The sequence below is a fragment of the Felis catus genome, chromosome A3, assembly GCF_018350175.1.
Source record: "Felis catus isolate Fca126 chromosome A3, F.catus_Fca126_mat1.0, whole genome shotgun sequence".
Lineage (NCBI taxonomy): Eukaryota > Metazoa > Chordata > Mammalia > Carnivora > Felidae > Felis > Felis catus.
In genome coordinates, this window is record NC_058370.1 from 65642362 (window position 1) to 65666107 (window position 23746).

At 46.1% G+C, this 23746-nt stretch overlaps 1 protein-coding gene across 5 annotated transcripts in view; it reads left to right on the forward strand.

Moving 5' to 3' along the window:
* PRKCE (protein kinase C epsilon) overlaps window positions 1-23746 on the forward strand; it is a 502312-nt gene that overhangs the window by 297667 nt on the left and 180899 nt on the right. For all 5 annotated transcript variants that reach the window (XM_011281033.3, XM_019827139.3, XM_045055096.1 and 2 more), the window contains 3 exons: window positions 17888-18047; window positions 20049-20083; window positions 21282-21367. In XM_011281033.3, the coding sequence (XP_011279335.1) occupies window positions 17888-18047; window positions 20049-20083; window positions 21282-21367 (281 nt within the window). The remainder of the gene's footprint in view (window positions 1-17887; window positions 18048-20048; window positions 20084-21281; window positions 21368-23746) is intronic.

The window sequence follows — 23746 nt, forward strand, 5'->3', positions numbered from 1 at the left end:
AAATGTAGCCCGAGACTCAGAATAGGATGGCAATAACCCAGCATGATGTTCTTGCATCGCTGTTCTGCTGGACTGAAAGACTAATTAAATTGGCCTGTCTAATTTAAACATAAGCATGCATGAAAATAGGAAATATCCATAGAGGGTGCCTATGAACTCAAGATGCTTAGTCAAGGACTTCTAGAGGATAAATATGTAGAATTTGTTTGATTATTGTTTGTTTTTTTTAAAGGAAAACAACCCGACCCTCATCCCCATGTGCTATCATGAAAGGAATCTAATACATGGAAACAATCACATATCAAAAGATGCATATATTTGCTGTACGATTGTGGGTCCTTTAGGGATTGTTAAATTGTTTAGAACCGGGATGGGTTTTATTTTGTGAAAAGACATTTTAATCCCCTTGTCAGTGAGGAAGAAATTCACAAGTATTTTGAGCTATAAGCAAATGAATTGCAATGTGTTTAATACAACATTAATTCTCTTACTGTTGTCAATAGTTCAGTGTTTCATTCAATTAATGATGATTGGAACTAGGCAGTGGGTGTGTTAGAGGCAAGGTAGGGGAGGACACACAGGAAATCTTAAGGGCTTCTTTTCCTAAAGCAACTAGCCCCATAGCTGAGGAAACAGTACGAGCACCACATCAAGCACTCAGAAGGTGTATAAATGGGTGTTTAGTGAATGGATATCAAATTGAATAGTAAAGACTCCAAGTGCTAGGAGAAGATCCTAATGGACTGCTCAGATAAAGAAATGTTTTGTGGAAGATTTAGACCTTAAAGGATGGGAAAGCTTTAGACTGGGAGATAGGAAAAGATCCATGTCTTGGGAAGGAGGAGTGACTTACAGGAAGCTTGGAGGGAGGAAAAACATGACTTCTGTGAGGACCGTCTGGATGGAACTTTGTAGGCTGGTGAGAGCAGGAGCAGAAGAACAAAAGCTTTCAGGTTCACGGTAGAACTAGAGGGTGGAGGGGACTGGCTTTGTGCCAGGTACCCCAGCTCTCTCTGGTGTTTACCATCTCTCCAGCTCACCCAAGTTCTCAGCAGGCTTTCTTAAATGCTTTAGGTAGATGTTCATTCTAAGCTGTCCTCAGGTTGGCTCTTTCTATCTCTAATGGCTCTTGACTCAGGGCTGAGGATATGGAAGCTCCTCCCTAATTACTGTTTTTAAAAAATGTTAAGGCAATATTTATAGACAGTAGAACTCCTCTGTTTTTTAGCATACATTTCTGCCAATTTTGACAGATACATACAGTTATGTAACCACTACCATGATCAAAGTACGGAATAGCTCTATCACCCTCCAAATCCCCCCATTATCTTTCCCCTTCACAGTGCACTACCTTAAAAATGTGTGACATGTGGGGTGCGGGGGAAGGGGTAGGGGGTAACCACTGATCCCTTTTCAGTGCCTGCAGTTTTGTCTTTTCCAGAATGTCATTTGGATGGCATTTGGATGCAATCATACAGTATATAGCCTTTTGAATTTAGCTTTTTTTTTTTTCATTTAGCACAGTGCATTTGACATTCATCCGTGTTGCTGATTGTGTCAGTGATTTGTTCCTCCTCGTTGCTGAGTAGAATTCCATTGTATGGGTGTTCACCAATTTGTTTATCCGTCCCCCAGCTGAGAGACTTTGGATTGTTTGCAGTGTTTGAGGACCGCCAGTAAAGTTGCTAGAGATATTTGCATATGGGTTTTTGTGTGACTATAATTTTTTACTTGAGTAAATACCTGGAAATGGGATTGCTAGAACATGTGTGGGAAGTGTGAGTTTGATTTCCTAAGAAACTGTGAACTGTGTCCCGAAGTGGTGAAACCATTTTGTTTTCCCACCAACAGGGTATGAAAATTCCAGTTACTTTCCATCATCATTAGCACTTGATATTTTCAAGTTTTATTATTATTATTTTGATGTTAGTCATTCTAACTGGTACGTACTGTTTTCAGTGTGGTTTTAATTTTTATCTTCCTAAAGCTAACATTCACCATCTTTTCAGGGGCCTAGCTGACATCTGTATGTCTTTTTTGGTGTGGTGTCTTTCAAATCTGAGGTCATTTTTTATTGGACTGTTTCCTTACTATCAAGTTTTGGGAGTTCTTGATATATTCTAGACCTGAGTGCTTTACCATATGTGCAATTTGCAATTATTTTTTTCAGGTTGGGGACTTGCCTTTTTATTCTCTTAACGATGTCTTGTGAACAGCAGCTACTACTAATTTTGGTGAAGTTCAAATTTGCAGTCTTTTATGAATTGTGCTTTTGGTGTCGTATCTAATATTTACCTAATCCCAAGGTCTCAGAGATTATTTTCCTCCAGATATGTAATAGTTTATTTTTGCATACCGGTATGCAATTGTTACAGTCCTGTTTGTTGAACAGGACTACAGTTTCTCCATTGAATTGCCTTACTACCTTTGTTGAAAGTCAGTTGAGCATGTATGTGTGGACTAATGTCTGGGCTCTATTCTGTTTCCTTGTTCTGTTTGTCTATTTTTTATCGCAGTGGTGGGAGTGATGGCCTTTCTACATTCTTAGCAGGGCCCTAACCCTTTTGGATAAGTAAGTGTAGCACTTTTCAGTGATTCAGATAAGGCGCCTAATGTGGTCTAGACAGTCCTCAAAATGTGGTCCCAGACCAGCAGCGTTAGCATCACCTGTGTGCTGGTCAGAAATGAAATCCTCAGGGCCTCCCCAAACCTGCTGAATTAGAAACCCTGGGGATGGAATCCAACAGCGTGTGTTCAGGGAGCCCTCCAAGTAATTCTGATGCATGCTGAAGTTTGAGAAACACAGTTTTTGTTTTTGTTTTTTTTAAGGAGGTGAAGATCTCAGAATTTAGGTCATTTAGAAGAAAATAACGGTGGAATGATGTTAATGGGCTTCATCAGGTTCTTCTGTGTTCTCATTCAGATTGGACCAGAGACCGTGGCTCTTGTCTGTCTGAAAGAGATTCTTTTTTCCCTTCCTTCCTGCCCTTAAAATGTTTCTCTGAACTCCTGTGGCCATCACACTCCAACAGGAAATGAGGTTCCCTTTGAGGAATGAGAGGGCATTTCTGATATCGAGAAAGGTTTTCAAGCAAGACACCAACTTCAGATAGACCCAAGTCAGGGATCTAATGGGTGTGCATATCAGGTTGATAGGTTAAGGTTCTTCTGGTTAGTGAGTGTCAAGTGCCAGGTCCTCCCCACCCAAAAGTCAACTGGGGTTTTCTTGACTGAAAATAAGGGGGGAATATTGTGTAAGCTTTTAAAAAGCTTCAAACTTGGGGTACCTGGTTGGCTCAGTCAGGCGTCTGGCTTCGGCTCAGATCGTGATCTTACGGTTCGTAAGTTCGAGCCTTGCGTCGGGCTCACGGCTGTCAGCACGGAGCCAGCTTGGACCTTCTGTTCCCCTCTCTCTCTCTGCCCCTCTCCAACTTGCACTCTCTCTCTCTCAAAAATAAATAAACATGAAAAAGCCTCAAACTTCCTGACTGCAAGAGGAAAATTGTCGCCCTGTTCTTCCCGTGTTGGGCGGCAAATGCAGGAAGAGGTGGCCTTTCCACAGATGGTCTGGTACAGGCTACAGCCAGAGAGGCCAGGGCAGCTGCGGAATACAGGAGGGATGCCATCTTCAACACTGCAAGCTTTTTCCCCTCAGGAAAATGGTTTAAAAGAGCAAAAGATATAATGTCATATTTTCATGTTAGTTCTCTACCTTAAACACACGCGATATTTTAACCTCTCACTTTTAATTTTCCAGTAATAGATTCGAACTGAGCCTTTGTTGACTGCTGTGTTTGGAAAAAGAGGATGATTTTTATTAAAATGAAACAAAACAGCAGCATTAAATTTCCATGTTTGTAGCCTCAGGATTGAGGAGGGGACCGACCTGGGGAAAAGAATAGACTTTTTCTCCATGACCAGTGTGACCAGTGTTCCTGCTGGACACTAGATGACTTGGGTCAGATTTGGGGGACACTTAGAACTGAAACTTGCTTCCTTGCTTGACTTGAGTGAATACAAACCTTTTGTTCCAGAAGGTTGTTGCCTATGTAGTGATTGCATTTGTCCCTGCATCATACCTCACATCTCCTCCTGCTTTTCAAAATTCTGGATGACCTAACTGGATCAGTACAAATAGACCCAAAGTGGGGTCTCTGGTCTTTCTGTCACTCCCTTATGCTCCCTGGTGTATATATGAAAGTGAGTTAGTTGTCTTTGTGAGTTTGCATTTTCTGTTAGTTTGCCGGCGGTCTGGTTTCCAAAACAACGTTCAGAACTTCTCATCAAACCCCATATTCACTTGAAAGAAATTGGCCTCTCCCTTTCCAATCTGCTAATAATTTTTCACGTAGTGTTTTTTCATTTACAGCATTTAAGAAGGAAAGTTCACTAAAAAAAAATCTATGAGCCACCTGTTAGAGAAATATGAACAGCATGCTTGAATTTTCTTGTGTTTTCCCTAGTTTCCATATGAGATGAAAGGGGAAGAGTTGGGGGAATGTCCCATTTCATATTCTTTAACATGTGAGATATGGTGGGGAAACCATGAACTTTGGAGCCAGAGAGACCTTGATGCAAAATCAGGCTGTACCACGTAATAACTACGCACCCTTGGGTGAGTCACTTAGATTTTCTTACCCCTCATTTGTAGAGTGCAGGTAATAATGGCAATCCTGAGGACCCTTTTGAGAAGTTATTATGCAGTAAATAAGTTCTATTATTTTTAAATTTATTTTTTAAATTCAAGTATAGTTAACATACAGTGTGATATTAGTTTCAGGTATACAATATAATGAATGATTCAACAATCCTATACATTACTCAGTGCTCACCATGATTCTTAGAATTAAAAAAAAATATTAATTTTTGAGAGAGAGAGAGAGAGAGAGAGAAAACAAGGTGGGGAGGGGCAGAGAGAGAGGGAGACACAGAATCTGAAGCAGGCTCCAGGCTCCAGGCTCTGAGCTGTCAGCACAGAGCCTGACATGGGGCTGGAACTCACGAGCCACAAGATCATGATCTGAATTGAAGTCAGACGCTCAATTGACTGAGCCACCCAGGCACCCTGAGTTTTAGATTAAAAAAAAATAGATTTCATATTTTGCTTTAGATGCACCAAGCACTCACCAGCCTTGGATATGAACTTTCCAAAATGTGTCTCTTGCCACCACTCTCTCTAGGTCCTCCCCCTTTTCATGCAGCACAATTTCCTCCCTTCCCAGCTTGACCTCTCCCAACAGGATCTGAGATTCACAAACTAAACTCATGAGGGCCCTCCCAGAGGATCTAAGGGTTTAACAGGGTTAAAGCCTCACACTTAAAGGATAAAGCTTATGCAGTACAGTCGAACGCCTACAGGGATCATTTTGGGTTTTAGGACAGCCAGTAATATCTCTGAATTCCCAGATTCAAGAGCCAGGTCAGCCAAACTTGCTTTCACACAGACTCTGGGATCCATGTGACAGCAATCTGATATAGTCTGTCCTGTTAGTATTTATTCTTCTCCTCTCTCTCTCTCCATAGGCAGGATAGGTGTGTAACACAAAGTACACAGTGCCTAGCATCTAAGAGGCACTTAGTAAACACTGATTGAGTGAATGACGGATTCTTACAAGTAAAAAATGATTCCTTCTGATGTTGACCTTATATCTCTTCTACTTGGCTTATCTTTTACCTCTTGAATTAGGTATCTGTTGATATGCAACAAATTACCACAAATTTAGCAGCTTAAATTTAGCAGGCAAGAATTAACATGTGTTATCTCACACAGTTTCTGGGGGCCAGGGATTCAGGAGCAACTTTAGGTTGGATGGTTCTGGCCCACGGTCTCTCAGGAGGTTGCAATGGGATGTTGGCCAGGGCTTTGGTCAGCTGCCAGATCCACTTCCAACATGGCTGACACACATGGTTCACGATTCAGGGTTGACTGTGTGCAGGGGGCTTTGGTTTCCTACCAAATGGATCTTGCTCTAGGGTTTCTTGAGTGTTCTGTTGACATGGCAGCCAGCTTTCCCCAGAGCGAGTGACCCAAGGGAGAACAAGGTGGAACCTGCAATGTCTTTTATGACCTAGCCTCAGAAGTCATAGTCTACAAAATCTTTTTGGTTATATAAGTCAGCAGGTTGCTTCTATTCATTGTAGGAGGGGGCTACACAAAGGTGTGAGTATCGGGAGGCAGGGATCACTAGGGGTCATCTTGGAGATTGGCTACGATACCTCTCATTCAACCCTTTCTTATTTCTGCCAGAAACTAAAATTCCTTTTTACCACTTTCTTCTAGATGCATTTCAATTCTCTCCTCTTAGGCATCTCATGACCTAGTAAGGGATAACCAGACTCACTCGCACTTCAGAGATGTGGCAGAGATGTGCTTTGGCCAGGGGCAATGCTAATCCATCACCAGTGGTTCTTGACTCTTAAATATGTGATAGACCTTAACCTCAGCTTAACCCTTGCTGCATAGTCTCAGTTACTGCTAAGCCAAGCCCTAATGAAAATTCAGGGAGGTCGCTGCCCTGTATGCGTGACCCAGATTTCTGGATTAGGAAAGTACCACCTTCTTTAAGCAAAGACGTAACTTTTGGGCTGCCCAGAGGTAGTAGGGTGTAGGATGGGAGTTATGTTTTTAGAACAGAGGTTGGATAATATTGAGCCATAACCACTTCTTTCCCGGGGCTCTGGTGACCAAGAATATATACGGGCAAGAAGTTACTGAGATTCAAGGCAGAGCCTGTGGCCAAAAACATTTGCCTGTGGACAAAGATAACTCACTTACTTGGAGAATTTGATCCTCACTTGGATTTCATTAGCACCAAGGCCTAAGCTAACTGGATCACCCTTCAGCATCTGTGGCCTCAAAATATTTTCTTATGTTCATTAAACTGGAACAAAAGAAGATCTCCCCACCCCCCACCCCCAACACCTCTTTTCCTCTCGGCAGTTTTTGTTTTCTTTGTATGGGAGTTTATAGATACAGGGCCCAAACTTCAATGAATGGCTCTGTTGTTTGACAGAGTTATTAGAAAAACATTTTTTTTTTCCCTCACAATAGTGACTGTTCTTTTCCCAACATTCCCATATCACTAGGAAAGACAGCTGAGGGGGAGATAGGGGTTTCCGAGGCCCTAAGAAGCAGTAACTGGGGATTTATTAGGTTTCCTCGACTGCAGTGTCCCCTGGTTGGGGAGAATACCCGGAGCAGGGGGTGGGGGGAGGGTGGGAGAGAGACCTCTGGCACAGAAGAGCACATGCACGCAACTTAAAGGAGCATGGGTTGGATTATGGGATGCTTTCAGTTCATAACAAAAGCATTATTGCTTTTGACCTGTTCATCCCTCTCTCCATGTGCAGAGTTTTGGTCACACTCTTAATGGAACATAAAATTTGAAAGCACAAGTTTAAGCAGGGTTTCAGAGCCAGGGGAAAACATCCAAGTTCCACAAGAGCTGGGGCCCTTAGAGCTGTTTCAGTAGAAAGACATGGGGCTTGTTCACTTGTGTTAAGCTTCTTGCGTGACATGCCCTGGGGCCTGGACTGGGCTGGGCTTCCAAGAGGGAGGGTGGAAGGGAGGTGAGCTCGCTTCTTGGTCGGCATAGACCAAAGGGCTGGCGAAGGTGGATCGAGTACTTAAGACAAAGCCCTCAACTTCCTGGGAAGGGGTGGCCTTCATTTAGCCCATTACCAGCCTGGATTTTGTGACTTCACAATCATCTTTACCTCTTTTTGTTTTCTTGCTCCAGCTCCTTTGTCCTGCCATTCTTACATTGCCTTTTATTTTCTTCTTTCCATCTTGTAGTTCCCTGAAACACTCCTTCTCTCCTGCCAGTGTAACAAGACCTACCCACCTAGCCAGCTTCCTGGGACCCCTGCCTGGGACTCCAGATCACTCAGGGACAGGATGTGGGTTGTCTTTTGAACTTTAACTTCATTAGCAAGCACTCAAAACTACCTTAGCAAAGAAGAAGGTTGGAGAAGACAGAGTTATTGTGATGTCTTTCAAGATGGTACAGGCACTTTTGAGAAGCTGGGTGGAGCCCAGGATGAGGTAGCTAGGGGCCCTGGGGCACTAGAGATTATGATTGGTAGTTTACTGTGCTCAAACCTTTCTGAGCTCTGCCTACCGCTGACCGGATGATGCGGAAGGGCTGATATCAACAACACTGGATGTGTGTGGGCTTTTTGTAACCCCATAACATTTTTGGTGGGGGTGACCGTGGCATTAGAAGGCTTATTATATATTTGAAGGCAGGTGGGAGCCAGCCTTCACTTGGCATTGACACCCCTTCTCTGACACTCCTCTTCACAATAACCAGTTAGCACCTGGGAGTGGACAGACACCCTGCCGAGACAGACTTCTGCCACTATTCTCCCACAGGCCTTTTTCAATACAGTATTTTAGAAACATGAACAGTGGACAGTACGCAAGCTCATGGACATAAGCTCCGTTAGGGCTCAGGTGCCCAGGAATGCGGCAGCAGCTCTATTTCCTGCGATGTGAATCACAGGACTGTCACTGGCACCCGCGGGGCCTCTCGCCCCACCCTTGGCTGGTGCCCCACTTGGCTGATTTCCCGGGCTGGGAAAGTTCTTGGAGTTTTTAGCAGGTCTGCCTGGAGGGTTTTGCTCTGTGGTTTCCTCCTGGCAAGTAGTGACTTCTCCTGGGTTCCAGAGGCATGCAGTGAAGTTCCAGTGTAACTCCAGTATGTAATTTTGAATGGATGGAGGAGGGAGAGAGGGAATGAATGAGTGAGTGAATGAATGAATGAATGAATACAGAAGGGCAGGAGGGGAGCACATTCCATGCTTAAATGAAATTGCTGCTGTCCAATGGTTCTCTGTGTTCACGTGTGTGCTTTGCATCAGAACATGGGTGGTGGGATTGGGGGGGGTCACCGTCCCCATTCTCCCTCAGTGATCATCATCCCACTGTCTGGCCATCAGCATGTTTTCCACCTCACTTTGAATTTTTTTTTATTACGTTTCTTTATTTTTTGAGAGGCAGAGAGAGACAGAGCACGATCAGAGGAGGAACAGAGAGAGAGGGAGACACAGAATCCGAAGCAGGCTCCAGGCTCTGAGCTGTCCACATAGAGCCTGACATGGGGCTCGAAGTCATGAACCGTGAGGTCATGACCTGAGCCAAAGTCGGACACTCAACCAACTGAGCCACCCAGGCGCCCCTCCACCTCACCTTATACTCTGCTCTCTCCCTAACCTATCAGCGTCTGATTCTTTCACATTTTCTCCCTACAAAGCACAAACCAGCTTAAGTTTTATTTTACTATGTGGACAGAGCTCAGACTCTGCAATAAACACAGGACAGATCATTCAGAAAGCAGAGAAAGAAGAAATAGTTTCTATTACATTTGAGATGCTAATCTTGAAATGCCCCCAGTGCTCTTCTGATTAGATTCCACACCGAATAAAACATGTAGACAACAGCAAGCCTCCGCCCTCAGACATCTCCGATTCTCCTTGTGTGACTCTCTGGGAAGATATAGATAGCATGGAGTAATCTCTCCCGGGGAGTTAATTGTTTCCTCTTTCCTGTTTTGAACAGAAATTTTCTTTATTGTGTGAGTACAGCATGTAGAACATATTCTCTGGCATCACATAAATATTTACTTAATACTTAAAACTCATGCTCATGAAGCATTAATTCCACTTGAAAATATTATAACCTATTTTCCTCATGGCAAATAAAAAAGAAAAGTCACTGCTTCTTTGACTTTCAGTACCTAGTTTTGGGGGAAGGGTGGTTTTGTCTTCTTTCCATTTATCTTGTATCTTTTCACCAATAAGTCCATAAAGGCAGACCAGAGAATTATTGAGAGGGAAAATTAACCCCTCAGAGACGGAATGGGAAGGGTTCTGTCTGGCTTCTATTAGGCGCTCCCCCCAAGCCATAACCACCGTTGTCTGGAATAACCTTGTATTTGTTGCTTTGTTAGTGGAGATCTGTGTATTAAGGACCAAATCTAGAATATCCGAGGGCAATAATTGAGAGAGTGGCCACAGGCCATCCTTTGTGGTGTGGAGTCTGTGTCCAGAACAGTGCCTGATATCCATTATCCACATAATAAACGTTTTTAGATGAACGGTTTAGTTTATTCCCTTCGAAGATTTTCAGTGTGTCTTTCCACTTATGTTGTTTGAGTTGAGTATACTTATCCTTTTCTTTCTCATTATATACATACAGACTATACACACATTTCTTAGTTTTCTTTTTTCTATTTATTGTTTCTTGATGGATTAAGCATATCTCCCTTTCTTAAACCACTGCATTAAATGCCATCATGTGGGTGGATCATGAACTCATCAGTCCCTTTAAGCTTCCTTTCCTATGTCTCCAGACGAGAGCAGAGGTGGACGTGTGGACAGGGAGGTGGGCAGCAACAGGAGGTGACTTCTGTCCACACAGTTGGGTACAAGTGGGACCCCCGGGCCATCCCTCCATCCTTGGGAGGTGTGACTGGATGGGCCAAGGTGGGAATTTCTGAACTGACGTTTACTGTTTATTAACTGCATGACCTTCAACAAATAAGTTATTTAGTCTCTTGAAGGTTTGGTTTCTTTGTAAGTCGAGAATAATACCACTCCTTAGTATTAGAGGATGTATGTAAGTTGCTTACATATCTCATGTGTATGCAGTAATATCTCATGTGTATGTAACGGCACCTCATGGATATGTAACAGTACCTCATGAATATGGAACAGTACCTCATGTGTATGTAACAGCACCTCATGGATATGTAATAGTACCTCATGAATATGGAACAGCACCTCATGTGTATGTAATAGTACCTCATGGGCACAGAATAGTATTTCATGGATGTGAGGTGCTTAGAATGGTACGCAGCGCATGGCAAGGGCCCCATAAATTGTAGCTGTTATTTTTCAGCTTCCCATTTCTCCGGTTTGACAGTTACTTAGACCAAAACTACGAGGATGATTGAGTTTTCTTTGTATTGTGAAATTAGCTGCCTTTGAGGACTGGATTCATTCTTGGCTTGGCTTCTAAGAAAAGCCTTCTGAGAAGGTCCCCAGCCTTTCCCCAAACCCGTTACATTTCTCACTGAGTCCCAGAACTGAGTCAGTGTCCCTCGCCCAGCCCAACCTTCCTGGAAGCTTGCCAAGTCTGAAGATGGAGTTGTTTTTCTAAAGCTCCTAATGGATGGGGTGGGGAGAGATAATGCTGACTCTCTCTTACTCACAGTGACAGGTGTGGAACATCTGGAGGCAGCTGGGCCCCAGCAGGGTGGGGCAATTAGGGGGTGACTGAGCAGGTTTCGCAGGGTGGGGAGTGAGGCTGTTTCACCCCCCACCCCCGCAGTAAGGAGGTATTGTGTTCGCACCAGGAAGAAAAAGAGAAGCACATGAGCTTGGGGTTTAGGCTGAGCCGTTGCATTACCCCTGCTTGACAGATAAGAAAGCAGAAGCCCAAAGACATTGAATGAATTGGTCTAGAACATAAAGCAAGTTTGGGGCAGAGGCAACATTTGTCTGGTCTCCTAATGCCTAGTTCAACCATATTGGCAGAAGAGGTCAAAAGAGAGAAGTCAGAAAAAAATAAAGACGACCCCACGGCTACTTGCTTGTGGAAAAGACCCCCGTGTGCCCCTGAGCATAAGGATAGGTGACTGTCCTGTGGTGAGGAACAGCAGTGGTACCCAGAGGCTGCTGGTCATGCGTATTGGTCAGTCTGGTCCAGGCTTCTGGTCAAGGGTCTTGGGCAGGGTCGATCCTTGGGTTTGGCCGTCCTTGCTACATGTGACCTGGAAGGAAGTGCTGGCATCCAGGTGTTCATAGGTCTGGGCCTGTCAGAAATTCCCTGCTCGGTGTTCTTAAACTGAAAGATATCCCAGGTGTGTGGAGGTGAAGGGTGTCTGTCACCTCACATAGGGGATGGTGTTCAGTCCTGTCAAGCCAGCTCCCTTTTTGTGTAAGAGGTGGTGAGGTGGGGTGAGGGAGGACGTGGCGGAGCAGTGAGATCTTCAACGATCAGACTGGTGCCAGGAGCTGCTTTTCTCTGTGTGCAAGAGTGTGGTTGCAACCTCCCTGTGGTTGCAACAGGGAGGTCTCAGCCCCGGGAAAAGGGGCCAGGTGAGGAGAGACTAACAGAGTCGTAACTGCAACGCGTCGGCTCTTTTTGCTGCTCTGTCACCTGCCTGCAGGCTGTCCTAGATTCTTCTGAGCATGGGGGACGTAGGATGCTCATCGGGTAAAGCTCCTAAGAGGCTGAAGTTGATAGACTAATCGAACCACGCGGGAAACCTGCCAGGAATGTTGCTGGAGGCTGAGGTTACAGAGGATCTCAGGGTTGCTCCAGAGGATTCGCTGCTTTGCTTGATGCCTCTGTGAACTCTTGTCATTATATCTGACCGACCAAATCTGCGTTTCCACAGAAAGTTTGGCAGAAGTGATCCAGCTTTTTGTTGGTCTCTCCGTGACTTACGGTCTCCCCTTCTGCTGTGTGGCAGACGCACCCATAAAACAAAGGATCTGGAAAGGGCCACATGGGGGTTCTGGGAGGAAAGCTAGCCTGATTTTGCCTCTGGGGCTGCTGCAAACGAAGGGTCCCACCAGGTGGGCGTAGTTGGGTGCATCCAGTGACAGCAGTGAGCATCCTTCGGAGCGGGCGTCGGGAGACAGGTCAGGGTGACTCTTCGCTCAGTTTAGAAGCACGGGCGGCTGTGAAGCTGATGAAATCTGTCCTGTCCCCCTTTGCACTGCAGCCTGTCTCCTCGTTCATGCCAGGCAGCCTCCCGCTTCCGCAGCACAAAGGACCCTTAGGCACAGAGAACTGCTTTTAAAAGTCATTAAGGAACATTAGAGAACATTGTTTTCAAACACTATGTACAATACATAAGCCCATAATCCTAGTAGAGCATAGGAACTCTCACTTTTGTTACCTTCAACCTGCAAATGTGTTTTCCATAGGTTTGTGCTCTTGTGAATTCTGTTTACAGTATTCTATCACATTTCCCCGCGTTCCTACATAGTCTCCACTTACCGTTTTTAAATTGCTATAGATGTAATATAATTCATTAGACCATTCTCTCTCTTTTTAAAAAAATGTTTATTTATTTTTGGGAGAGAGAGCACAAGTAGGGGAGGGACAGAGAGAGAGAGAGGGAGGGAGACACAGTATCCAAAGCAGGCTCCAGGCTCTGAGCTGTCAGCACAGAGCCAGATGCAAGACTCGAACCCATGAGCTGTGAGATCATGACCTGAGCTCAAGTATGACACTTAACTGACTGAGCCACCCAGGCACCCCTAGACCATTCTCTTAATGTTAGACAATCAAGTTACTTCTGTTTGTTGGCCAAATTAGATATGCGATGGGGAACATCTGTAAATTACATAGCTTTTAGTTTAATTATTGACTTAGAGTTAATAGCTAAGGAACTCAAATGAAAGGATGTGAGTCTCTTTGTGGTATTTGCTATTATTATAATATCACTTTTGGAAATGTTATGTCACATTGTGTAGGTATACTGTGGATAATACCATTTTAAAGCAAATTTGTTTCTTTATTAGGTATTATATGGTAAGTCAGCGGTATGTCAAGACTGCTCTGCTTTGCATTTTAAAAATTCCTAGGAAGAGTGAATATTTTGTATCTCCCCCATAAATTGTATGCTCATGTCATTTACACAGTTGTCTCTAGGGATCTTAATGGATATATTTGGATGTGTTGATACATAGACCTCTGTGGTATACTTGCCATTTAACTTGAAGCTAATCAGGAGGAAAGAGACAAATCCAGATTGTGGAACATTCCATAAGACGACATAAATGTGTCATAAAAAGAAAACAAAGCTGTTCTAGATTAAGAAGGCTAAAGAGACACAGCAACTAAATGCAAGGCATGAGCTCTAAGTAGCTTCTGAAAAAATTCAAAGCCCCAACAACTATAAGAGGTATTTTTGGGGAGGACAATTGGAGAGATTTGAAAATGAACTATATGTTAGATAATGTTACAGCAATGTTCAATTTCCTGACTCTAATACTGTGGTTATGTAGGAGAATGGCTTTGTTCTCAGGAGATGAAGGCTAAAGTATTTAGGGATAAGGTGTCACTGTGTTTGCCACCTTCAAATGGTTTAGCCAAACTACATAGGTGTATATCCTATTATATACTCTATATTAATAATATTATGATTAAAACATGATCATAATATTAATATTGTAATTATGATATACGGTTATACTATGTTCATGATGTAAATAAATGTAATACTTTATTGGTCTGTATTATTATGTATGTCTATAAATAATAGAAATTATTCATGATATATTTAATATCTAATCTATTAACTGATTTTTATATACACATCTGTATACATTTATAAATCCTGTCACACTCACACCACACACTCACATATACACGTGTGTGATGCATTACCCCACAGGTGCATTATCCCACAGGAACTGCATTTTAATTGAGACCCTTGACAGCAGTAGGAAATGCTCAAGGGACCGGTTTCTGCTGGTGACTCCAGGCCCGGCAGGGAGGTTCTGTGGGGCCGAGGAACCCTGCGGCTCCCCTCATGATCCAGGCATGTGGGTGACAGGCACAGAGATGCTCTGGCCGGACCCTCGGCTTCCCTGTCCAGAGGAATGTGGGAGGGAGTGTGCTGACCGACCTGGGGCCCCGTCCCCTTTCTCCTATTGCCTGTCCTACTACTACTGTGTACATGGCAGGTGGGGAGGTCCTCAAGGGAGCATGAGGTTTACCTGTGTTCTTCCCCTCCTATAGCCTTCTGTTTTCACACATCTTTGACACAGAATGTAACTCATGAGGCAGTGTGGATGTGCTCTGGGGGCAGGAGTGGCAGAACCTTTGGGGGAAAGTTCAGTCTGACAATCAGACTAAGGGGAATTATTCTTGGCTGTCTGTCTAACCTGTCCCCAGGACCCTCCCCTCACCCACCACAGACATTAAACAGCTTCTCTCCAGATGTGAGTGCACCCCTCCAAGAGATCTTTAAAAATCGGTGGGGTTAAATTAATGGGATGCTGTGTTGATGTATCAAATCATTGGAAACAGAGTCTAGAAGTTTGATTTGGTCCCTGGTCATTTCTGTAAAAAGTTGAGAAATGAGGCCCTCAGGGATACCTGTAACCCCCGTTCCAGCAGGACTCCCTTGAGGAAACTAGATTGGACTCATCATGAGTTTCACTGAAAACACAACGTTCCAGGGTCAAAATGATTAGTAAGCTTGAGGGATTTGCAAATCAAATGGCACCTTAAATGCAATAGGAGGCCAACTTACTATTTCAATGTGTCCCATGGGGAATCCGGTGAAGGCAGTTAGAGGTTGCCTTTTGCAGAGAATTTCCATCCTCTGGCCTCAGCTGCCCGGGCCTGGAAATTGGCGTCTGGATTTTTTTTTTTTTTCAAAAAAATTTTTTTTTCAACGTTTATTTATTTTTGGGACAGAGAGAGACAGAGCATGAACGGGCAAGGGGCAGAGAGAGAGGGAGACACAGAATCGGAAACAGGCTCCAGGCTCTGAGCCATCAGCCCAGAGCCCGACGCGGGGCTCGAACTCCCGGACCGCGAGATCGTGACCTGGCTGAAGTCGGACGCTTAACCGACTGCGCCACCCAGGCGCCCCATGGTGTCTGGATTTTTGTAGATGAGGTTTGTAGCAAGTAAGGGCTGCATAGATTCTTTTTTTTTTTTTTTTTTTTATTAACCATGGTTTTTTTTTTCCTCCTTATAAAAATGGTAGAATATTCTGAATGCAGTGAAAAGTAGGAAGCAGAAATGGAAGTCACCTATCATTGCACAACTGGGTGATAGTTGCCAGATTTCTTCGTGTGTGTGTGTATGTGTGTGTGTGTGTGTGCATGTCTCTGTGTTAAAACAGAACTGGAAAAGTAAATTAAAAAAATAAAATAAAACAGCTGGGATGTCCCCATAAGAATTTGGTCACCTGGGTCTTGGTCCCTAGGCTGTGGCAGGGTAGGAGGTGGGCTTTCCATATTCCATATCTTTCAGTGTCAGAGACTTTTTGAAATAATAAGCACCAGTTAGAAAGGGGACCCAGGCAGGCTGGGGGCCAGGAAGTGGGGGGTCCGCAGGCAGACCCCTATCAGGGTCTCAGGGTCTGTGCTGGGGATCAGCAGCTCTGCCTGTCTGCTTGGAGGCTGCTTCCCTCTAAAAGCCCACACTGGGCATGTGCTTCTGTCTTGCCTTTCCCTCCAGTTTTACGTCCCTCCACCCCTCCCCTCTCTGCCTTGACCCCACAGCTGCCCTTGGAGTCAGCAGCTGTTTGGCTCACACAGGTGCCCTCCATTGCAAAGAACCTTATTTTCAAAGGGGTCTGGGAGGAGCCGTTTTTCTTCTCCCCAGTAATGGTACTGCCACGGTGGCATATTGAGTGTGGGGGGACTTTTGGGAGCATGGAGCTTTTTCAGTGCCATGTAGGCAACCTTCCAGGGCCTGCACTAGTACTGGGAACCAGGCAGGAGAGTAGAGCCTACCTTCCCTACCCTTGGAGAAGCTAAAGGCAACTCAGCCCTTGTGTTATGAGAGCTTTGAGGCTTTGCTGTTGGGAAAGTGGGCTGTCCCCCAAAGCAATGTGTGGACAGTGGAACGGTGGCTTCTCCCCGCTGTCTGGGTTAGAACCTGGGCTCCACCACTTGGTAGCTGTGTTCGCGAGAACAGGAGACGTGAACTCTCTATTCCTCAGTTGGCACACCTATGAAGGGGGGATGCTATCAGTATCCTTCAAGAAAGGGTGGTTGTAAGGATTCAGTGAGCACCTGCCACAGAGTAAGCCCTCTGTGAGCATTAGCCGTTATTATCATTGTACTAATCTGCTGGGCTCCCATGACAAAATGCCATAGACGGGGTGGTTTCGACAGTGGAAATGTATTTCTCATAGTTTTGGAGGCTGTGAGTCTGAGATCAAGGTGCCAGCATGGTCAGGTGAGGGCCCTCTTCCCGCCTTGTAGACACCCACCTTCTTGCCGTGTCTTCATAAAATAGAGAGCTCACGTCTCTTCCTCTTCTAAGGGCACTAACCCCATCCTGGGAATCCCACCATCATGACCGCATCTCATTGGAGGGTAGAGCATCAGCATGTGAGTTGGGGAGGGGGGAGACATAAGCATTCAGTCCATAACAATCACTATTATTGTTGTTGTTGTCATTTATTAGCCCCCTTGCAGGACTTACTTAGGTTTGTAGCAACCTCTCCTGTGGAAGGAAGGAAGAAATGGGGACAGTCCTTTTGTCTCCAGTGAGGTCTTCAAGTCCACGGTGGTGGGTCTTGAGCCTTCTGGAAAACCGCTCTTACAGTGTTATATTTCCCTTTCTGTTTGACCTTCGGGAAAAGGCTCCTGGTTGTCCTAGGCTGGAAGAGGGGAAGGAAGAAAAGTCAGATTTGGTGGCTGCTTCTCTGGGCCAGGCAGCTGGGTGCAGAGGGCTCACACCACCGACTCCACAGCACCCTGTGTTTTCAGCACTGTTATTCCCATTTACAGAGGGCCAGGCCTTCAGAGGCTCCAGGCAGGGAAACGCCGCTAAGGTCACACTGCAAGAAGCTGCAATAAAGTGTGCACCTTGAGCCTTTGGGTTCCCACACCCTTGCAGCCGGGGGATGGAGCAGCCACAGGACCAGGGCAGGACTGGGATTGGGATGGATTTGGAGGGCGCCACTGGTGCAGGGAAAGGCACACTTTGGGCCTTCCTGCCCTGAGTGATGCTCCCTTGCTGGGGCTGGGCAGTGAGGCTCAGACCCCGGAGCCCCTCAGCTGGTGAATGCTGCTCCCACGACTCTCCCACTCCAGGCACCGAGAGTGGGGTGGGCGGTCTCTTGTGAGGTGTGCTAACCCAGATTGTGTTTTCTTCTCTGCTCTTGTCCTTCCCCAGCCCCTAAAGACAATGAAGAGCGAGTGTTCAGGGAGCGCATGCGGCCCAGGAAGCGGCAGGGGGCCGTCAGGCGCAGGGTCCACCAGGTCAACGGCCACAAGTTCATGGCCACCTACCTTCGGCAGCCCACCTACTGCTCTCACTGCAGAGATTTTATCTGGTAAGGCCCTCTCTCCCGGGAACCTCTAGCTATGCCTTCTCTGAGGCAAGGAGTCGGGGAAGCGGTGTTGGAGAATAGAAACTTTTCCTCTATTTGATTGGAGAAGACTTTTCTGGAAGGCTAAATGAATGTTTAGTGCTTGGGAAGGCGGGATAAATGGGAAGAACAAACCATGGTTCCTGGTGACTTAATACTTAGAATCATATCACATATCACGTTTAAGGAGTTAAAAGTTTATAACTAGTAATGATATATTGTGATGTATTTTTTTTTTTTAAGAATCCTTCTCTTTTAGAGACACAAGCTTAATTATTTACAAATCATATGGTGTCTGGGATTTGTTTAAAAATGATCTGGAAGGAGAGGACAGGGGCTTGGGGTAAAGGACATAACACTGGCCACGTGTTGATCATTGTTGGAGGTGGGTGATAGGCCTGTTACATTTATCTCTTTATTTTTGTATACATCTGAGTTTTTCCATTATAAAGCTTAAAAAATACTTGATTGCCAATACCTGTGATTCCAAGCAGTTGTTAATAACTGTTCTAACAGTGGTGCTACCAGGGTGGCCAGATTTCAGAGGAGTGAGAGAACAGCATTGGCTGGAGTGCTCAGGGAAGGCTTCCTAGAGGAGGTGGCATTTCTTTTTTCATGATGACTGGGATTTGGTAGGCAGAGACAAGTTGTAGGCCTTTTGAGGAAGTGGAGAAGGATAAGGGGCACTCGCTTGGGTATTGGAGGGGGGATTTTAAGGAATAACTACCATGTGCCAGCCTTTCTCTTAGGCACTGAAAATGTCTAATTCAATCTTCCCGGTGTCCTACGAGCTTTGTATTATCAAACCCATTTCATTAACAACAGTACTGAGGCTCAGAAATGAAAACAAGACTAGTCTGGCGTCCCCCAGGTATGAAGTGTCAGAGGCCCGACAGAAAGCTTTTTCTGACATCCCACCAGCCTTTCCGGCAACCTCTCTGAGCTCTTGAAGTTTGCCAGTACCCTTGGATCGTGTGTGGCGGAGAAAGAGTGAGGCCAGTCTGCAGCATGGATCATGCCAGGGGATGTTTGAATTGGACTCTGAGGACCCCCCGGATTCCCAAGGTGTCCAGGAGTGGCTTGTCTTGTCCTTGTGGTTTTCCAGGACTAGCCACCGAGGTTGGCATGGGCATCTGAGGCGGTGCAGATCAGACCAAACTCGACTCAATGGAAGCAGAAATAACACCCCACTCCCACCCACAGATACATTTCACCCCCAAGGCTGCTTCTGCCCTCTGACCTCCATTTTCTGTATTTCGGTCATAAGTTGTGTGGTGAGCTCCACAGGGTTCTAGGCTTCCTGAGGCACTGCCCCCAAGTGACGTCCGGCTGCTCTTGCTGGGCTGGGAATTGCAGATTGCCCCCTGGCCATTTGGTGGTGGTTCACTGAGGACAGGGCCCAGGCCAGGTTGGTTGGATTGTTCTGTGTCCATTGGTCCAGATGGTCCATCTTGTCCATCCATGCTGACCCAAACCCTGCTCCAGGGAACCCTACGCCTGCCATGGAGGGAACCTCTAACATTGGCCTTCACCACACAGTACACTGAACCCCTAGTCCTGGCCACAGACTGACCTGGAACTCTTGACTGCTTCTGGAATGCCCAGGAAATGTATCTATAAGCTGCAGCCTGCCTACATGATTACCCACAAGGAACAGCACGTTTGACTAATCAAGGCCTGCCTTGAGCAGACAGAGTCTTTGTGGCTTTCCAGAACACTAATGGCCCCACTGGAATGGCTGTTTGTCTAGGAAGCCAAGACCTGATACCAACCAAACTCTATATTCATCCCAAGCACTGGGTCTACCCTCTGATGCCAATTTTAAAGCACCCTGCAAGTGGGCGTGAAACCACTAGCTGGTCCTCCCGTGTACTCAGTGCATTGTGGGTGGTGGCCAGAATGGGGTGGCTTTGTATGGTTTTTGACCTGCTAAATTTTATTAAAAGGTTGTATTCTTCTTTTCAGGGGTGTCATAGGAAAGCAGGGATACCAATGTCAAGGTAAGAGACATGTATGAACTAAAACCTTGGGGGGCCACAGGCCTATCGGGATCAGTGACACGGGAAGCATGTGCTGGGTTTGACAACATTTGAAGGCTCCATACTGTTTGCCTGCTTATGGTCCCTCTCAGAGAAGCAAGACCCTGCTTTTCTTTGTCCCTGCCTGGCCCTGGCTCCTGCATTCACATATGAGAGCAGAGTACCTGGGGGTGCCACCCGTCTCCAGGTATCCTAGGGGTCTTAGCATCTTTCCTGGTGAGACACAATAGTGCCCTTTGGAGGCCCCCCTCTACAAGGAGCTGGGCTCCGTGTCTCCTGTCTGCTCCCTCCTTCTCTCGCTCCCTGGAGAAGTTCCCTCACCTCGTTTCACTCCTATCACCCAATGGCCCTTGCTGATTCTCTTTTTTTAGTCTCTACTGTGGAATCTTTAGCTCTTAAGCATTTAAGACTCACTTGAAGTTACTGCAGATTGTTTATTTCTGGTTCTTTGGCAAAAATGCTAGGTCAGGTTGTCCAGGACTGGAGGGTGGATATGCACTTGTGGTCATGTCAGCCACTGGTTAAGTTGGGTCTCACCCCTGGGGAACTTGGATAGGTTCTTTTGGACCTTCCCATGTCCTTAGGGTATCACGTGTACAAACAGTTGCTTACCTCTTCCACCACACTGCCCCATGACACTGATGACACAGCTACAGACCGCTATGAAATTAAACAAAAATGTTCGGCATGTAAGGGCACAGCCAGATCAAAAAGCTTAGGAACTCCTGTGCCACAAGACATCCATTCCCCTGCTGCAGTGTTTGCTATCGCACCTGCCAACATTGGCGTTCCAGAGTGGACCACAAGGCTGCTGCAGTACCTTTAATAGACCTGCTTCACGGAAGGGAAACTGTTCCCTGACCTTGGTGTAAAGAAGCAGGGAAATTGATCGGTACTTCTGGAACTAGAGAAAAGTGCTGACGCCCTCTGGGTGTGAGTGGTGCATTCTTCTCCAGAGCATTTAGGAAACCCTAATGGCTCTGATGGCAAAGTGCTTTGAAATGACGAAGCACGAAGGGCTTCAGCCAGGATATTACTTTAAGACTTGGGACAGAAGGGGCGTGGCTCCCCTCAGCCCTCTGCTCAGAGCTGTATCTTGGGTTGGGCACCTCCCTACCCCCCACTTGTCGCTCAGCCTTCCGTTTTTTGCTGTTTGCAGTTTGCACTTGCGTGGTCCACAAGCGATGCCATGAGCTCATAATTACGAAGTGTGCGGGATTAAAGAAACAGGAAACTCCCGACGAGGTAAATATTTCTAACATTGAAATTCTGGGCTTTCTTCTCTGCCACTCCCACCCTCCCCTGCCTCCTCCAGGCTCCCTAAGAAAATCCTTATCTCTCTGAGCTCTCCTTGCTTTCTTCATTGTGTTTGATCAAAATTAAAGCAGTTGTCTACAGCCTTCCAGCGTGAGGCACACTCTGCAGAATGAGCGTGGCTCAGAGTCAGGTTCGCGTCTCTGGATGTTGTGCCAAGAGCCGTGTGACCCCAGAGCTAAAGCCTGTGAGGCAAATGTGAATCGGTTTATGTCATTATCTCATTGGAACAGAAAAGCTACATGTCAGTAGCTCCACACTGTTTATAAACAGTGTGAGACAATGCACAAGCAAGAACCTTTCTTTATGAGGTGATGGGGGAACGGAGTAGAAGCAGCAGACCCAAGAAACACTAAGGAGGTGGAAATAGCCACAGTAATAATAAAAGCCAACGTTCACTGGGTACTTCCCATGTCCCGATTTCAATACTTCATCGAATATTATTTAATCTCATAACAGTTTTAATGAGATCAATGCACTTACTGTCTTCATTTTGCAACAAAGAGAGTAGAAGCACAGAGGGGTCAAATTAATTTGCCCCAGATCACACAGCTGCTATGTGAAAGAGCCCCATTCAAACCCAGATGGTCTGTTCTAGAAGAGTCTGAGCCCTTGACCACCAGACTTCATTGTCTCTTATCCTTACCAACTAGTATTGGATTGGTGATTAGGGAAGGTCGCTAGGGGTAAGGAAGCAAGGTGATTCAACAGTGAAGGTAGAGTCCTCCTAACTAAGCAAGTGGGAGAAGAGCGTGACTGAGAGTTTGGATGTTATCTGTGTTCACAACAGTTGATTTCAAAGGCATGCTTTTAATTCTTGGTGAAATAAATACAGTTATAATCATAGGACATTAGAATTGGGGGTCAGAGAGACCCTAGGTGGCTTCATAATCAAGTGGATTTTTTAATTTTTTTTTTAACTTTTTTTTTTTTTTTTTGAGACAGAGAGAGACAGAGCATGAACGGGGGAGGGGCAGAGAGAGAGGGAGACACAGAATCGGAAGCAGGCTCCAGGCTCCGAGCCATCAGCCCAGAGCCCGACACGGGGCTTGAACTCACGGACCGCGAGATCGTGACCTGAGCCGAAGTCGGCCGCCCAACCGACTGAGCCACCCAGGCGCCCCATAATCAAGTGGATTTTTAATGTGTCTTCCAAAAGGAATGACTTATAGGACCTTCTACTCCTTAAAAATAATTCAACCAAATGGCATCCTTGCATCTGAAGCATCTCCTATCTTTCATTTCCCTTTGCTTTCACACGGTCTCCAGAAAGCAGCAAGGGACAAAGCTTGGGTGAAATCTTCCATGTCCCCGAGGGGCAGGCAGCCCAGGGTGGAACCTTCCATGTCCCCAAGGGGCAGGCAGCCCAGGGCACTGAAGTTGTTTGCAGGGGCTTTACTGTCATGGCGGAAACTGCAGGTCGTCCCTACCTGGGCCTCCTGGCTCCGGCACCAGGATCATAACCCGAATAGATTGTCACCCTTGTTACTTTTCTAGTAAATGAGAGATACATGGCTGGCTCGCTGTCCATCTCTGTTCCTTCCTCTGGACAGCCCACTGAGCACTGCCTGTATACCAGCTACTGTACGTGTCCCTCAGAACCAGGAGGAACACACAACTCCTGCCCTCCAGGATCTCACAGGTTTCATCCACTGAGAGCCCCTGGATATTCCTCCAGCTTTTTCCTGTCTCCTTGGAGAGAAAAAGTCGCACACGAGCCCTCGCCATGAGGGTTAGAGGGTTGAGATTTGAAATCCCACAGCAGCGTAGTCTGTGACCGAGTTCTTCTGTCTTTCCTGGCATATTGGCAGTGAATCGAAGTCACCGGTGAGGTGTGTTCCCACACTCGGCGGGTCTCCCAAGGGAGATAAGTTGTCAAGGCTTGAGGACGGGGGCTGTGGGCCGCTGCTCCCAGGACCGGTCTCCCTTAGCACTGGTGTACCGCGGCATACCTGGGCGACCGACATGCCCTCTGCCCAATATAGCACTGCCGGGGAGCATCCTTCGAGCTCATTTTTCCCCCCCATAACTGCCTGCATGTGCATACGCACGTGCACACATGTAGCTTTAAACACCAAATGTCTAGGGTCTTCCTCTTATCAGATGCTTTGGAACTTGGACACCATGAGCACCCAGCTGGTGTTCTCTCCCTGTTTTGCATCTGGGGGTTAGCACTCCTGACACCCCTCTCCCCGCACTTCTGAGCGTGGTGACCAAGGAAGGCTCTCCTTCGTGTTACCTTCCCTCCTTCACTTTTTAACCTTCCGGTTTTGTCTTTCTGCTCTTTTCTTCTTCCCCATGAGCTCCGGG